Source organism: Neovison vison, chromosome 2 (genome assembly GCF_020171115.1).
Source record: "Neovison vison isolate M4711 chromosome 2, ASM_NN_V1, whole genome shotgun sequence".
Taxonomy (NCBI): Eukaryota; Metazoa; Chordata; class Mammalia; order Carnivora; family Mustelidae; genus Neogale; species Neogale vison.
The window spans coordinates 211,012,598-211,031,526 of NC_058092.1; the positions used below are offsets into that span (position 1 = coordinate 211,012,598).

An 18,929-nucleotide genomic window follows, 5' to 3' on the forward strand; every position below is an offset into this window, starting at 1 on the left:
TGGTGTGCAAAGAACTCCTTGGAGTTGCTGTTCAAAATCCAAAATCTAGGTCTCATCTCACCATATTCTGGTTTGGTAGGTCTAGGCTGGAGCTTAGGAATCATGCTGCATTTTTAAGAAACTCTCCAGGTTCTTCTAATGCAGGAGGAGGGCCATGGGCCACACCTTCAACAGATTTTGATTTAGTAGTGCCTAGGCCATTCTTGGAGGAGAGAGTAGGGTTCTAAGGGAAAGTAGAAGAAAAAAAAAAGAGAGAGAAAATAAATGGAAAAAAAAAGAAAGTGAGGAAGAATATCTGTGTCAAATCTAAGTCTATATCCCAGGACTCCAGCCTCCTCCAATATTCTTTCTAACCCCATCTGACTTCTCTGACATTGGAAGAAGAGAGAAACATCTTCATCATAATGGGAATAATTGATGGCCTTGGATTTGGGGAAAGAATTAGGTTGTTTCTCTAATCAGGAAAGAAGTTCTTTCCTGGGGCGTGGGGTGGGGAGGGAAGAAAGCAAGTTTAAAAGTTGTAGTCACTAACACAGTGCTTAGCTAGGGAGCAGACTCTTGGAGTAGCCAATGCTTCCTTGTTAATGAGTACTAAACAGCTGCTGGGGGCCTTTCCTCTCTAGAGGCAGAGATGAAAACTCTTTTCTTATGAACTAAGAGAAATAAATTGTTCTCTCCTCCTATAGTTTGGTCAAGTCATATAACTCTTTCACAGTTGAAATAAAACAGAACAATTATTAGGAATAACATTGTAATAATTACTCTGTACACCAAATTGTCCCCAGCTGTGCATTTTTCCCACTCCAAATGAGAATGTGGTGGTTTCTACACAGGAGGTAGAGCTGTGATTCTGCTCATTATCCTGGCATGTTATTGTAGCTAATCACTAGTTCCTATATGCACTCAATTCTCTAAACTTCTTGCAAAGCTACATAAAGTTATGTACAAAAACAAACAAACAAAAAAAGGGAAAAACCTGCCTTTTCAACTTTGAAATATACTTGTTCTTCTTAACAATAGTGGTTGATATTCTTTTATGTGTCAATCGTGCCAGGAAATGTGCTGAGCACTTTATTTCATTTAACTCTAAAATAAACCTAAGAAATAGGTAATTTAACAAGTCCCACTTGACAGATGAAAAGACAAATTTTACAGGCATTAAACAATTCCTCAAGATGACCTAGTGAGTCACTGTCCTGGATCTCATCTAGTTGCAAAGTGCATGCTCTTCACCATCCCGCTATTTTTTCCCCCAGTCCTATTCCCTGTAGTAGAAAACAGGTTGTTGTTTTAATGTCTTTATGGAGGAGGGGACTCATGAAGTAAAAAATACTTACGGCCCATAAAAGTCATAATGGGAGCCCAGTAATAGGAACATAGAGAAGCTTTCATCCTTATCCACCCATACAGCCTTCATTCTATCTATGCTTTAAGTACAAATGGAGTCTAAAAATCAGTCTTCCACTTAGAAGAGGAATTAGACACAACTAAAGACAGAAATTCTGGATATAAGAATGATGAATCACAGACCTGTACCCCTGAAACAAATAATACATTATATGTTAATTAATTGAATTTAAAATTTAAAAAACTGGAAAGATAAATAAATAAATAAATTTGCTTGGGGCACCTGGGTGGCTCAGTTGGTTAAGCGTCTGACTCTTGATTTTAGTTCAGGTCATGATCTCAGGGCTTTGAGAATGAGCCCTATATCAGGCTTCACACTGGGCGTGAAGCCTGCTCAGATTCTCTCTCCCTTTTTGCCCCTCCTCCCCAAGCCCCCACCCCCAGCTCCCCCACACACATTCTCTTGCTTTAAATAATGATATTGATAATAATAAAATAAAATAAATTTGCTTATAAAAAAAGAAATTCTTGATATAAAAAGGAAAATTTTCTGTTTCTGGTTGGTAGACCATTGAGCATATAACATAAATCATGTGGTCTGCTGTGATGGAGGAGGCCATTTTTTGTTGCCTAATTGTCTTCTGCTTTTATCCTCATTGCCCAGATTAGAATACTTTCCACAGCTCTTTGGGCTGCCATGGGAGCTAAAGGCCCTGTCTAGCTTTCTGTCCTAACACAGGTTCAGGTTAGAATATTCCACTAGCACCTCTGTAGAATGTTAGAATAACTTCCATTTTTCCTTCATTCAACACATTTGAGTACCTGCTATGCATCAGACTTATTGCCAGCACTGCTTATACACTGGTAAATACAACAGACATACATTCCACCCTCACGGAGTTTGTAGTCTTTAACCAACAAATAAACATACAATAGATATGTAGTTTTATACTGTGATAAATGCTAAAAAGATAACCAAAGAGTGTGTTGATAAAGAATTACTTAATCAATTACTCAAGGAAAGTCTCTGATAGATGAGAAGAAACTGGCCATGTGGCAAGCAGGGAGAACACTCTAGAAAGAAGAACATATGTGAAGGCCCCCAAGTAAAGAGAAGCCTAGCGCATACTAAGCAAATTAGGCATTAATGAAGTGAGAAAAAGAAAAAACTGAAGAAGTTAAGAATGAAAAGCTAGGTAGCAGTCAGATTATTCACGGCAGAGCCTTGTAGACATGGTAGGGAGATTGAATTTTATTCTAAAAGTAATAAAAAGTCATTAAGAGTCTTTAGCAAGATATTTAGGTTGTGTGAATTATATGTTTGCAGAAGATTTTCTGATACCTGAGAGTGAATAGATTAAAGAAGGCAAGAATGGAAGCAAGTGCACTGATAACAAGACTGTTAATGCAATCCAGATTCCAAACTCTCCTAATGATAATTCTTCTGTTATTGTCTGCTCTATCACCATCCCTTCCCCAAAGCAGGGCTCACATTCCAAGTTGTCCAGACATGCTCGTGGAACACTAGTCTCTCAAGATGGTTCTGAAAATAAGACTCTGGTCAAATAAATGTAAGAAATTCTGCATGCTAACTCTCCTTCTTGGAGATTCAGAACATAAACTAATGTAGTAAAGGTGTCAGGAAGTGTTTCAGAATATTTGTGTATCCCAGTATTTCTCTGAATTATTGGACCATGGAACGTTTTATCTCTCCTCCCCCAACATAATGTTAATATTCTGCAAAACTGATATTCTCCAGAGCACATTTAAGGAAATGGTACCGTAAGTCTTTCTAACCAAGAGTTAACTCATTGTTCTTGCTTAACTGAGACCCCATTTCTCCACTTCCCTATCAATTATTTCAATGGTTTAGACAATAATGTCTGACTCCACATACATTATATGATTTCTTCTCTCCATTTCTACCATCTATTTTCTGTCACTTGTCTCTTTAGTTTTACATTGTAAAGGTTGATAAAGTTTTCCTTCCTTTCAGTAACCATAATTTTCTTTATTTCTGGATCTGGATCTTCTGTGAGATAGCTGTTGAGTATCTTGAAATGATCCTCTATATTAATAACATTTTATCTCAAATTTTCTATGCCTGTCTAAAGCTCTGTGTATGGGAGATTTTCTCTTCCAATTATTTTATTGGACTCTTTTAAGAGCTTTTTGGAGATATGATTCGATACAAATTTATTTAAATATACACTTGAAGTGTACAACTCAAATAGTTATTTACAGAGTTATGGAAGCACTAATACAATCTAATTCTAGAATATTTAATTTCAGAAAGAAACCCTGTACCTACGAAGAGTCACTTTCCATTTCCCCACAATCTCCACCAGCTCTGACCCACCACTAATCTACTTTTCGTCTCTATCGATTGCCTATTCTGTTCATTTCATATAAAGGAAATCATACAATGTTGGTCCTTTTGCAACTGCCTTCTTTCTGCTAGCATAACGTTTTCAAGCTTCATCCATGTTGTAACCTGTATTGGTTTTCATTTCTTTTTATTGTCAAATAATAGTCCAATGTATGGATATGCCACTTTTTATTTATCCATTCATCAGTTAAGGATATTTGGGTTGTTCCTACTTTTTGGCTATTATGAGTAATACCACGATGAATATTTATACATGTTTTTATGAACATACATTTTCATTTCTCTTGGGTATATAGCTAGGAGTCAAATTGCTAATCATAATGGTAACTCCGTGTTCAACTTTCTGAGTAACTACCAGACTGTTTTCTAAAACAGCTGCACCATATTACAGTCCCACCATCAGTGAATGAAATTTCCAATTTCTCCAAGTCTTCTCCAATATGTATTCTTTTTCTTTTCTCCATGTTTATTCTTGCTTATATTTTTTTATTTTGACCATCCCAATGGATATGAAGTGGTATCTCATTGTGATTTTGATTTGCATTTCCCTAATGACTAATGATACTAAGCATACATTCTTGTGTTTACTGGACATTTGCATAGCTTCACTGGAGAAATGTCTGTTCAAGTCCCTTTTGCTCATTTTTAAAATGGGGTATGTGTCTTTTTATTGTTAATTTGTAAGAGTTCTTACTGTATATCTTGGCTACAAGTCACTTATCAGATATATGACTTGCAAATATTTTCTCCTATTCTGTGTGTTCACATTCTTTTTTTTTTTTTTAAAGATTTTATTTATTTATTTGACAGAGAAAGATCACAAGTAGGCAGAGAGGCAGGCAGAGAGAGATAGAGAGGAGGAAGCAGGCTCCCCGCTGAGCAGAGAGCCTGATGCGGGACTCGATCCCAGGATCCTGAGATCATGACCTGAGCCGAAGGCAGCGGCTTAACCCACTGAGCCACCCAGGCGCCCCTGTGTGTTCACATTCTTGATAGTATCAATCGGTACATAAAACTTCTTAATTTTGATGAGGTCCAATTAATCAATGCTTTCTTTTTTTACTTATATTTTTAGTGATGTACCTAAGAAATCACTGTCTAAACTTCACTGGACTTAATTTCAGTAATTTAAGTTTAGTTTTAAAAAATATCTTTTTATTCTCTTTGTACCTTTTTTTCCATAGAAATGTATTTTTATCTGGTAAGTACAATATCTTCCCATATCTTTATAATAATACTAACTTCACATTTTTATTTTTAAAATTCTGATCTTGAATTATAGTTCTTCTGGGTCAGTTTTTTAATTTATTTATATTAGGTTTTCTTTCTCATGTTACTGGTTTCCTTCTTATGTCTTGTGATCTTTGGCTATCCCTATTTAACAAGTGAAGACTAAGTAGATTCTTCTAGGTAGCAGGTACAGATTTTTCTCAGCTGTTGAATATTTAGGCTTTTTAGATAAGTGTTTCCTTTCACTGGGATCTCTATTTTGTGGGCAGAGTTTGTTCACCAATACACTTCACTTTAGAGAGGGAGTAACGTGGGGCACAGACAGCCTTTGGGCTAGGGCATATGCTTTATCTCAGTGATTTACTATGCAGGATCAACTCCATTTTAGCAGAACTAGCTTATCCCTAGGCAATCCCTTCACTTTCTTTGGTGAACTTCTAAATCTTGGGTTAGAGAGATTTAGCTATCTTTACTCTGTATGGGCAGTGTAGAGGACTTAAAATGATGGAGGGGAAAGCTGAGCTATAAGAGTAGTTCCACTGCAGACAGACTTTTATATAAACCCCTTGGCTTGGTCCCCCTTTCTCACCCCAACTCCTCCTGACTCTGAGGCTACCTGCTAGATGGACTAGATATCTTTTCCCAGAGCCTATGTCCTCTGGGTTGCTACTTCCTCACTCTGCTTAATCTGTCAAAGGCCTTCCATCTGCTTACTCTCTTAGAGAAATTTGTCAAAAATCTCTCATCTGCTTATGATCCCTCTGTTGTGAGTTTGTTATTATGGATTTATTCTTTATCAATTTTTAATAGGAGTTAGGATGGTAGTTCCAAGAGGAAATGGAACTTGTGCTCAGGTCACTCTCCTGAAGTTGAAGCACACCCAATATTTTTTAAAGCCATCTTTTGTTGCTCCAGGGATAGTATTCCCTGAATATGAAAGTATGTTCATCTTGGCGTCACTTTCTTTTGAAAAGCTCCCTTTTCTGCATGTGATGGCCCTTGAAAGAGAGAGATTAACTGTCCAAAAGGAGGAAGTCATCCTTTATTAACTCTCTCACCCCCACTTTACTGAGATATCCATCAATAAATCATATCTACCCTAATTTCTCTCTATCTTCTCTGCCATTACTTTAACCCAGTCTACCATCATCTTGTAATGAAATGGAATTCTTACTGAGCCCTTTTGATCCCTTACTTTTACACTCTGAAACCTATTTGGCACAGGGAATAGAGCAGACTTTAGTGTATGTCACTGCTCTTACAAAAACTCCGTAGTGGCTTTCCATTGCTTATAAAATAAAATACACAACTTCTTTACCATGGTATACATAGTCCAGTAATGATCCTGTCCTGGACCATCTGTGTGTTCTCACCTTCTACCACTCTCTTTTTGCTCACTGTACTCCCCATCCTTCTATTCCTCAAATGCTTTACCCTTAGTTCTGATTCAGGACATTGACAAACATGACCTAGAATCTCTACCTACAATTTTCTTCTCTCTACTCAAATACAAAGTAGGTGTTCAATAAATATTTATTGAGAGGAAATTCAGTAGTCATCTCACTAGGATGTAAAGGCCTGAAAAAAGGCCCAATAAACACACTTTCCGTGAATTTCTGTTTTTCTTGACATGCCACATCGGCAAAAATAGATTAGCTCCTTATTCTATAGCAGATACAGCAACAAACTCCAAATAACTTAAAAGAGCCTAACACCAAAAATTTAAACTTTAGGAAGCCTAGATGGAAATGAAATGTGTAAGGGAAGAAACTGAAAAGACTATCAATAAGAACGCAGACAAGACCAATTTTAATAAAAATGAACTTCTGAAACAATAACAACATGTTTCAAAGTAATAAGAAAAGCAACAGATTAAGATAAAATTGTCATTATATAGATGATGTGTACAAGATTACAAAAGAAAAACAGAAAACTGATATAACACTAAAAACCAATTATTTACCAATTCTTACCCTTTTAGATTAAAAAAACCTCACTGACTACTGAGCCAGGCATGGCTCAGGTCATTAAGCATCTCCCTTCAGCTCAGGTCATGATCTCAGTGTCCTGGGATGGAGTCCTACATTGGGCTCCTTGCTCATCAGGGAGCCTGCTTCTCCCTCTGCCTGCTGCCTTCCTGCTTGCACACACACACACTCTCTCTCTCTGACAAATAAATAAATAAAATCTTAAAAAAAAAATCACTGACTAAAATGGCCAGTTCACAAATGAGGAAATGAAAATAATAAAACAAGCATTTTATTAGGTACTTTCCATATGCTAGTCCTGAAGAAATAAACATGAAGATTCCATCTCTGTCAAACGGGAGTTATATCCTAATTGGGAAGGTAATTCTGTTTAGTCCTATAACTACCTAAGTAAAAAAGCTTAGTTTTCTAAAACTGAAGCTAAATATAATGATTTACATAAACTACCACAAATTACTTAAATCACTATATAATGATTTTCAATGCTTCACAATCACATTTGTGCATACTGATCACATTCAAATCAAGGAATTTAGAACCATCTGTTGAATAAGACAGTATTCATTCAACAAGCATTTATAACACACCTACTATATTCATAGGTTCTGAGGCTAAATGAATAAACAGACTAGGTCCTGGTCCTAGTGCACAGTCTACCAGGGAAGGCAGATATGTAAATAAATAATTTATCAATAATTTGATAAGTGCTAACAAAAAAAATACAAAAAAAAAAATGCTAAAAAGTCCTGCCTGAGAATGTCAGAGAACACTTATTGGAAGGAGGAAAAATGAGAGGGAGTGACATTCCAAAGAAAATGACACAAAATAAAAATGGGCAAAGGTAAAAAGTGTCTAATCTCTCCCCAAATTTACATGTACTTTGATGTAGCTAAGGGCAGGCTGTGCAGAGAGGTATAGCTGATTACTAGCTGCAAAGTGAGGCAGTCACTGGACCCTATAGGCCGGGGTGCTTGTGAAAGCATCCGGACTTCAAGCAAGAGAGATCTGACCACATGTTGTAATTTTTTTAAAAAAACTACTCAGAAAATCTATATGGAGAAATTATTAGAGTCTGACACTAGATATAGAGAAACCATTCAGGAAGAAGAAGGATAAGGTTTAAAATAAAATTGAAAAGAAGATGGGATGTGAGTGATACTCAGAAGTCAGAAATAACAGAAGTTAATAATTAACTAATGGACTATGTGAAAAAGGAGAGGAATGAATGTAAAATGGCCTCCTGGTCTGCACCTCAGGCAAAATGGTTATAGTGTTATTAAACAAACCTGGGATGGGGGAAAGGAGACAACATAAGGTTTTGGAAGATGTTCAATTCCTTTCATAGTTAACAGAATTCAAATTTAAATAGTCATGAGACACAGTCTTGCATTAATTAAAATAGAGTAAAATTTTAAAAATGGCTATAATCACTGCTGTGGGGTACTGGGGGATAAGATGTACTAATACATTGCTGCCCTACAACCTGGTGAAGTTGTTCTGAAAAGAAATTTGGCAACAAATAAAAAAGCCATAAAAATTACCATGTTCTTTGACCCAGAAACTTTTTGGAACATAGCCCAAGGATATAATTCAAAAGAAATAAAAAACCTATTTGTATAAAGATGTTTATAGCTGTACTATATATTACAGACAAAAACTGGAAACAGCCCAAATGCCCAACAGTGAGGGAATGTTTAAGCAGACTTCGGTACATTAATGCAATGGGATATCTTATTGCTATTAAGAATGACAAATATGAGAACTATGTAGAAATAAAAAAGGGCAATATAAAGCAATGAGTTAAAAATTCAGAACTCAAAATGATGCATATAGAATGATCATAACTATGTAAAATTATGTCTGTATAACCAGGAGTACTGGAAAATACTACGGAGCTGGTAATTTAGAGTGCTGACATTTTTGTTATTGTTGGTTGAGTTGCTGGGAATGTTTATGTGTTTCAAGTTAGAATTCACTATATATTTAGTACAATCACATTAAGAAAGATAAATCTCCATTTTTTTCTAACACATAAAATTTTAAAAAGCGCTCATCAGTACCATCCCTTTCCCTAAGTGATTTTCTCTAGTCTCTTGAGTCCTATGGGTTTTTGGATATATGAGGAAGTGGAACCCACACATACTCCATGACCTCCTAACTTAATCATTCATAGAACCACGTAACTTTCCTTGGTATTGTTCTAGTTTTAAGATCAGTTAATTAATGTCTATGTCTCATCATTTTGCATGCTCCATGAGGGCAGAGAAAGTATCTGTTTTTGTTTATTATTACAATCCTAGTTCCTAATGTAATACCAGAACATTGCAGTTAACTCAAGAAACATATTGTAGGATGAATAAATGATTAACCCTGTAGGTCATGTTACTGAGAGGGCATTGTCACTTCCATGACAATACACTGATCAAATCATTAAAGAAAAAGGACAATCCAAAAGAATAACTACATGGGTTAAAAAGATGGTTACTGGCCCTGCTTTATTACGTATTATGAACTATGTATTAATAAAGTTCTATACATGTGGTTCTTATCCCTTAATTGTAACACATAAAATGAAATCAGTCTCTCCTTCTCCATCTCTCACACACACATACAGTAATTTCAAAGTTCAGTGAAAGTATGCAAAAGGAAACTAAGAGCTGCATTTGTGGATAGGACCAAGGTCATGAAATTGCTGTGTAAAAAAGGGAGAAGTTGCTCCTGAGAGAGAAGGGAAGAAATGAAAAAGGTGGGGGGAAGGACAGGAGCTGAACTAAGGGCTTAGGGATACTTTGTAAAAAGGAAAATGCCTAAAATTAAATTTTGGATTGTTAATGTTGTTATAGTGTTAATCCATGTGCCTTCCCAAACCTTCAGTGAAGTCTGCTATGTTCATTGCCTTAGATTAAGACTAAGCCACCACAAAAGGGAGGGTAGAGTTAAAGAGACATCAAGTCACAAGGGCCATCTTAGAGGTTGGCCAAGGTTTCTCTCCTCTGATAATTTCTGTTTGTACTTGTATAACATTTATCTAACCTCATTTGGAATGTGCACTTCAGTGGTACTCATCTTTCAATTTTTCAGGAATAACTATAGCTATCTAAGAGTATGATAGGATTGCACATAACAGGTGCACCTTCGTGCATACTCTATGCTCCAGGGGAACTTCTGACTCTCCCAACATCATAGTTCCGACCCTTTCTGCTCCAGTCACGTCTCCACTTTAGGTCCTGGATTCAACATTCAATTTCAGCCTACCTCCCACCATTCCCTCAGATGTTCCCTCCCACCCTGTATAACTCAATCTAACTTGCTTGGATTCGATCTGGGTTGGCCCAGCAATAGGACTGGGCACAGAACATTTAACATAGTGACTCATCCATAACCAGTGCTTAAAGATGATTATTAGATTCAGTCAAAATCAATTAAACATGGTAACAATTCTCTAGGATATCTTCTAATGAATCTATCAGTTAAGTAATGTTTTCATCTACAAGTAGCATTAGTTTTTCCAAACTTTTTAATCCAGCTACACTGGCCAGGGTTTTGTCAAGCTTTACTTTCTATAAGTGGTCATAAGAAAAAAGTAAAAATATTTTGACTTTTTAAAAATAAAAATGTGATGAAATGCTATAATATTACATGTGCTTTTTAAAACAATGTAATCCCCTCCTGCCTGCCCAGGAGATTGTGATATCCTTCCCCAGTCCCATTACCTTCGCTGACTATGGAAAGCCTGGAGAGATGCAAAATTCTTCTGCTGTTTGATGGAGAATCACTGATTTAGAGCTGGGGAAGTTACTATGAAAAAAGTCTCTCCATCCTTCTTAAGACCACAAAAAACTCAGAAAAGTACAAATACATTAATTTATTATATTTATGAGTAGTCTTACAAGAACTGCTAAAAAATGTGACCTACCCATCTAGGAGGGCAATGACGTTCTTCCTGGGCCGCCCAATATTAGGGCCATACAAACTGGCTCTGGAGTAAATCCGGATGGGTTGCAACAGGCTCTTCAGCTGGATGTAATCCTTTCCCAACTGGCTGCCATTTACCGCCCGGCCATGCATGGTTCGATAGTTATTTGGCTCTAGATTAAAAGCAGACATGCAAGTCAGAGTTGAGAAGGGTAAGACTCTGCCAACCCTTTCCTGTCCACAGACTTTCTTCTTTTCTCTTAACAATGTGAATAAAATAACCAAAAAGATAGTGTAAGCTAGTTTAACTTGAAGAACTATCATAACAAAAAGTTAAATGCCACTTTAGCATTTTACTCATTTTCAAACAATCTTCACATAAGATCACCTAATCCACAAGACAGGGATCGTGCTGATTTTTGGGTGATACTTTATAACGAATGGTCTACTGGACTGAATAGTGTCCCCCAAAGTTCACATCTACCTGTAACTTCAGAATAGAGTCTTTGAAGATGTAGTTAAGATGAGGTCATATGGGATTAGGGCATGCCCTAAATCCAGTGACTGGTGTCTTTATAAAAGAATGAATGGTGGGGGGCGCTTGGATGGCTTAGTGGGTTAAGTCTCTGCCTTTGGCTCAGGTCATGATCTCAGGGTCCTGGGATGGAGCCCCATGTCAGGCTCTCTGCTCAACAGGGAACCTGCTTCTCGCTCTCCCTCTGCCTGCTTCTCTGCCTACCTGTCTCAGTCTCTCTCTCTCTCTCTTTCTGTCAAATAAATAAATAAAATCTAAAAAAAAAGAAAAAGAATGAATGGAGAGGGAAATTCAGGTACACAGACACACTGGGAAGAGGGCCATGTGTTGAAAGAGGCAAAGATTGGAGGGTTGCTGCTATGCCAAGGATTGCTGGCAGCAGCTACTAAAAGCTAAGAAAGAGACAGAATAGATTCTCCCCTAGAGTCTCCAGAAGGAATCAACACTGGCAATGCTCTGATTTCTGGCTTCTGGTTCCCTGAACTGTGAGAGAATACATTTCTGTTGTTTTATACCACTGAGCTTACAGTAATTTTTTATGAACAGGCTTAAGAAACTGATACAAATGGTAACAAAGGACAGCTTTATAAAGATGGCCATTGTATCAAAAAGAAAAAAGTCTTCATGTTCAATAACAAAGTGGCTGGGTGAAATAATTTAGAGCACAACACACTCTCTCAGTTTCTATTAACTTGGTAGTTCTAAAAGAACAAAGAAAGTCCTAAAAACCAGCAACTCCACTGCTGGAGGGAGCTAACTTGATTTGGAATTAAGCATGTGCTCTAGGTAAAGCCAATACCTTGGATACCTTAAGATTTTGATACTGGTAGTGCAGCAGACTTTCAAGAAATTTAACGGAGATTTAGGGAATAAGTCAGTCTCAGTGAGCCTTGATAAGCTCACACATATGATATCGCTTTTACCACTGTGTCTCCTGACTTAAAAATAGTTTATCTGGAGTTAATGTTACTCCCTTCACCATATTCTACATGGTTTCCTCAATGTAAAATGTCCAGCACATGCAGGAACACATCTCTGCATGGGACCAGACTCACTAATTAAATATAAGTAACTCAGTTACTGCAGTCTCAGATGGACAGCCTCACTATTGCAGATCTGTAATTTAAATGTATACCCCTTGTAGTCTGGAAGGCTGTGTATGCTCTGGAGAGACTGGAGAGGGCACTAACTATTCATGTACTTGCAGATGATTGTGAAACAGCATATTTATAAAGGAGACATGAGAAGGCATGTCGGAAAGGAGAAGCCCGTGAGAATTAGAAACTGTTTGAATTTGGAATATGTTCTCCAAATCACACACAGATCCATTTGCAAAAGATGGAAGCCTTGCTGGTGCAAGGTAAGCACAACCTCTAATCAAACATTGTCTCACCATTAAGCTATGCTGACTCAGGGACAACATTTAGGAAGCTGGTCTTAAGAAATGATTTTAAAAAATAGAAAAACTTAAGATACATCAGCAGCTACACAATGCAGGAGAGACAGACTTTACAGAGTTATTCCATGTAAATTGCTAAACAAACAAAAAAGAAACAACAAAACAACTTCTGGGATGGAGGATTCAGAATCCAGAGTTGTCCCAAAATATTAGTTAGAATTTATAGTTTTCAACAAGAACAAAAATCACAGCATGAAAAGAAATAAGATAATGTGATCCATAAACAAGTAAAAAAGCAGTCAATAGAAACTATCTCCTAAGGGACCCAAATGTTAGACTTCATGGGCAAGGAATTAAAAACTACTATTATAAAGATGTTCAAAGAACTAACAGGAATAATATAAAATTAAAGGAAAGTATGATTGAAGAGACAGAGTTTATTAAAAAAGTTTTCAAATGGAAATCTTGGCACTAAAATGACTTTTCACATATAGAGGAACACAAGGAAATTATCAGCTGAATTTTTACCAGAAATAATGGAGGCCAGAAGACTGTAGGATGACATACTCAAAATGCTAAATTAAAAAAAAAGTCAGCCAAGAATTCTATATGTAGCAATCTATCCTTCAAAACTGAAAGCGCAATTTAAACCCTAACCAGAAAAACAAAGGGCAGAATTTGATTTGAGAAAAACTGCCTTATAAGAAATGAGAAATGGACACTTTCAGGTTGAAAGGAAATAATAACACCAGATAGTGATTCAAAATGACACAAAGGAGTAGAGAACACCAGTAATGGCAATTGCATAGGTAAATATAAAAGACAGTTGAAAATATCCATTACTCTTTTCTTAACTTATTTATTTATTTATTTATTTTCCCAATTTATTTATTTTCAGAAAAACAGTATTCATTATTTTTTCACCACACCCAGTGCTCCATGCAAGCCGTGCCCTCTATAATACCCACCACCTGGTACCCCAACCTCCCACCCCCCCGCCACTTCAAACCCCTCAGACTGTTTTTCAGAGTCCATAGTCTCTCATGGTTCACCTCCCCTTCCAATTTACCCAAATTCCCTACTCCTCTCTAACGCCCCTTGTCCTCCATGCTATTTGTTATGCTCCACAAATAAGTGAAACCATATGATAATTGACTCTCTCTGCTTGACTTCTTTCACTCAGCATAATCTCTTCCAGTCCCGTCCATGTTGCTACAAAAGTTGGGTATTCATCCTTTCTGATGGAGGCATAATACTCCATAGTGTATATGGACCACATCTTCCTTATCCATTCATCCGTTGAAGGGCATCTTGGTTCTTTCCATAGTTTGGCGACTGTGGCCATTGCTGCTATAAACATTGGGGTACAGATGGCCCTTCTTTTCACGACATCTGTATCTTTGGGGTAAATACCCAGGAGTGCAATTGCAGGGTCGTAGGGAAGCTCTATTTTTAATTTCTTGAGGAATCTCCACACTGTTCTCCAAAGAGGCTGCACCAACTTGCATTCCCACCAACAGTGGAAGAGGGTTCCCCTTTCTCCACATCCTCTCCAACACATGTTGTTTCCTGTTTTGTTAATTTTGGCCATTCTAACTGGTGTAAGGTGATATCTCAATGTGGTTTTAATTTGAATCTCCCTGAGGGCTAATGATGATGAGCATTTTTTCATGTGTCTGATAGCCATTTGTATTTCTTGATTGGAGAAGTGTCTGTTCATATCTTCTGCCCATTTTTTGATGTGTTTGCCTGTTTCATGTGGGTTGAGTTTGAGGAGTTCATTATAGATCCTGGATATCAACCTTTTGTCTGTACTGTCATTTGCAAATATCTTCTCCCATTCCGTGGGTTGCCTCTTTGTTTTGTTGACTGTATCCTTTGCTGTGCAGAAGCTTTTGATTTTGATGAAGTCCCAGAAGTTTATTTTCGCTTTTGTTTCCTTTGCCTTTGGAGATGTATCTTGAAAGAAGTTGCTGTGGCTGATATCAAAGAGATTACTGCCTATGTTCTCCTCTAAGATTCTGATGGATTCCTGTCTCACGTTGAGGTCTTTTATCCATTTTGAGTTGATCTTTGTGTACGGTGTAAGAGAATGGTCGAGTTTCATTCTTCTACATATAGCTGTCCAGTTTTCCCAGCACCATTTATTGAAGAGACTGTCTTTTTTCCACTGTATATTTTTTCCTGTTTTGTCAAAGATTAATTGACCATAGAGTTGAGGGTCCATATCAGGGATCTCTACTCTGTCCCACTGGTCTATGTGTCTGTTTTTATGCCAGTACCATGCTGTCTTGGTGATCACAGCTTTGTAATAAAGCTTGAAATCCGGTAAGGTGATGCCGCCAGCTTTATTTTTGTTTTTCAACATTTCCTTAGCGATTCGGGGTCTCTTCTGATTCCATACAAATTTTAGGATTATTTGCTCCAGCTCTTTGAAGAATGCCGGTGGAATTTTGATCGGAATGGCATTAAAAGTATAGATTGCTCTAGGCAGTATAGACATTTTAACAATGTTTATTTTTCCGATCCAAGAGCATGGAATGGTCTTCCATCTTTTTGTGTCTTCTTCAATTTCTTTCATGAGTGTTCTATAGTTCCTCAAGTACAGATTCTTTACCTCTTTAGTTAGGTTTATTCCAAGGTATCTTATGGTTCTTGGTGCTATAGTAAATGGAATCGATTCTCTAATTTCCCTTTCTGTATTTTCATTGTTAGTGTATAAGAAAGCCACTGATTTCTGCACATTGACTTTGTATCCTGCCACGTTGCTGAATTGCTGTATGAGTTCTAGTAGTTTGGGGGTGGAGTCTTTTGGGTTTTCCATATAAAGAATCATGTCATCTGCGAAGAGAGAGAGTTTGACTTCTTCATTACCAATTTGGATACCTTTTATTCTCTCTGTTGTCTGATTGCTGTTGCTAGGACTTCTAATACTATGTTGAACAAGAGTGGTGAAAGTGGGCATCCTTGTCTTGTTCCTGATCTCAATGGGAAGGCTGCAAGCTTTTTCCCATTGAGGATGATATTTGCTGTGGGTCTTTCATAGATAGATTTGATGAGGTTCAGGAATGTTCCCTCTATCCCTATAGTTTGGAGCGTTTTAATCAGGAACGGATGTTGGATTTTGTCAAATGCTTTTTCTGCATCAATTGAGAGGACCATGTGGTTCTTCTCTCTTCTCATATTAATTTGTTGTATCACATTGATTGATTTGCGAATGTTGAACCATCCTTGTAGCCCATGGGATGGGATTCATCCCATCTGATCATGGTGGATAATCTTTTTAATGTGCTGTTGGGTCCTGTTGGCTAGGATCTTGTTGAGAATCTTAGCATCCATATTCATCAGTGATATTGGTCTGAAATTCTCCTTTTTGGTAGGGTCCTTGCCTGGTTTGGGGATCAGGGTAATGCTGGCTTCATAGAAAGAGTCTGGAAGTTTTCCTTCTGCTTCAATTTTTTGAAACAGCTTCAGGAGAATAGGTGTTATTTCTTCTTGGAAGGTTTGGTAGAATTCCCCAGGGAATCCGTCAGGTCCTGGGCTCTTGTTTTTTGGGAGGTTTTTGATCACTGATTCAATCTCGTTATTAGATATCGGTCTATTCAGGTTGTCGATTTCTTCCTGGTTCAATTTTGGTAGTTTATATTTTTCCAGGAATGCATCCATTTCATCTAGGTTGCTAAGCTTATTGGCATATAACTGTTCGTAATAACTTCTGATGATTGTTTCTACTTCCTTGGCGTTAGTTGTGATCTCTCCCTTTTCATTCATAATTTTATGAATTTGGGATTTCTCTCTTTTCTTTCGGATTAGTGTAGCCAGTGGCTTATCGATCTTATTGATTCTTTCAAAAAACCAGCTTCTAGTTTCATTGATACGTTCTACTGTATCTCTGGTTTCTCCCTCATTGATCTCAGCTCTAATCTTGATGATTTCCCTTCTTATGTGTGGAGTTGGTTTGATTTGTTGTTGATCCTCCAGTTCTTTAAGGTGTAGAGACAGCTGGTGTGTTCTGGATTTTTCAATTTTTTTGAGCAAGGCTTGGATGGCTATATATTTTCCCCTTAGGACCGCCTTTGCTGTATCCCATAGGTTTTGGACCGAAGTGTCTTCATTCTCATTGGTTTCCATGAATTGTTTCAGTTCTTCTTTGATCTCCTGGTTGATCCAAGCATTCTTAAGCAAGGTGGTCTTTAGCTTCCAGGTGTTTGAGTTCCTTCGGAACTTGTCCTTGTGATTGAGCTCCAGTTTCAAAGCATTGTGATCTGAGAATATGCAGGGAATAATCTCAGTCTTTTGGTATCGGTTGAGTCCTGATTTGTGACCCAGTATGTGGTCTATTCTGGAGAAGGTTCCGTGTGCACTTGAGAAGAATGAGTATTCTGCTGTTTTAGGGTGGAATGTTCTGTATATATCTATGAGGTCCATCTGGTCCAATGTGTCATTCAATGCTCTTGTTTCTTTATTGATTTTCTGCTTCGATGATCTGTCTAATTCTGAAAGAGGCGTGTTAAGATCTCCTACAATTAGTGTATTCATATCAATATGACTCTTTATCTTGATTAACAGTTTTCTTAAGTAATTGGCTGCTCCCATATTGGGAGCATAGATATTTACAATTGTTAGATCATCTTGGTGGATAGTCCCTTTAAGGATTATGTAGTGTCCTTCTGTATCTCTGACTACAGTCTTTAGTTTGAAGTCTAATTTATCTGATACGAGAATCGCTACCCCAGCCTTCTTTTGAGTCCCATTGGCATGAAAGATGCTTCTCCACTCCTTCACTTTCAGTCTGCATGTATCTTTAGGTTCAAAATGGGTCTCTTGTAGACAGCATATGGATGGGTCCTGTCGTTTTATCCAATCTGCAACCCTGTGCCGTTTTATGGGTGCATTTAGGCCATTCACATTGAGAGTGATTATTGATAGATACGTTTTTATTGACATCGAGTTACCTTTGAAGTCTTTCTTTCTGTAGACTGTCTCTATATTTCTGTTCAATGCTATTCTTGGGATTTTTCCTCTTTTATAGAACCCCCCTTAATATTTCCTGCAGTATCGGCTTGGTGGTTGCATAGTCTTTTAAGCCTTGCCGGTCTTGGAAACTCTTTATCTCTCCATCCATTTTGAATGTCAGTCTTGCTGGACAAAGTATTCTTGGCTGCATGTTCTTCTCATTTAGTGCCCTGAATATATCTTGCCAGCCTCTTCTGGCTTGCCAGGTCTCTGTGGACAGGTCTGACATTATTCTGATGGGCTTCCGTCTGTAAGTAAGGAGCCTCTTTGCCCTGGCGGCTTTCAAGAGATTATACCTACAATTATAATTTCTCAATTTGACTATCAGGTGTCGTGATGTTTTTTTGGAGTGTATAATCTTGGGTGGAGACCGTTCAGCCTCTAGTACATGAACGCTGGTTTCATTCGCGAGATTCGGAAAATTTTCATGAAGGACTTGTTCCACGATATCTTCTAGATTTCTTTCTTTCTCCTCCCCTTCAGGAATTCCAATAATTCTGACGTTGGAACGCTTCATGGCATCATTTATTTCCCTGATTCTGCTTTCGTGGGATCTAAGCTGTTTGTTCCAGGCTTCCTCCTGATCCTTTCTCTCTATCTGTTTGTCTTCCAGATCACTAATTCTATCTTCTGTCTCAGTTACCCTAGCTTTGAGAGAGTTTAGATTAGATTGGAACTCATTGAGAGCATTGTGGACCTCCTCCCTGGTAGCTTTAAGCTCCGCCCTAACATTGTGAACATCCTGTCTGGTCGCTTTCAGTTCGGCCCTAATCAATTCTGTTTGGTCATCCATGGCTTTCTCCAACCTAGCTATTGCCTGGATAATTGTTAGCCTGAATTCTCTTTCCGACATATTGTCTATGTTGATAGCCGTTAGCTCTGTTGCAGAAGGTCCATCCTCTGTATTTTTCTTCTGTTGGGCATTCCTCCTCCTAGTCATTTTGGTGGGAGAAGACTGAACAGATGTAGCTGGATGTATCAACTCTGGTGCAGTCCAGGTGCACCCTGGAACACTTCCTGATCTCCGTCTCAGAGAGAAGCCTCAGTCTGGGTGCAGAAGCTGAATCAATTCCCCCTTGGACGCTGGCAATGCAGTTTCCAAGTTGCAGA

At 37.8% G+C, this 18,929-nt stretch overlaps 1 protein-coding gene across 1 annotated transcript in view; it reads right to left on the bottom strand.

Moving 5' to 3' along the window:
* The window catches only part of HPSE2 (heparanase 2 (inactive)), a 700,195-nt gene that overhangs the window by 230,496 nt on the left and 450,770 nt on the right, over nt 1–18,929 (bottom strand). Inside the window, exon 5 of the mRNA XM_044240286.1 lies at nt 10,871–11,042. Coding sequence (XP_044096221.1) covers nt 10,871–11,042 — 172 coding nt within the window. The remainder of the gene's footprint in view (nt 1–10,870; nt 11,043–18,929) is intronic.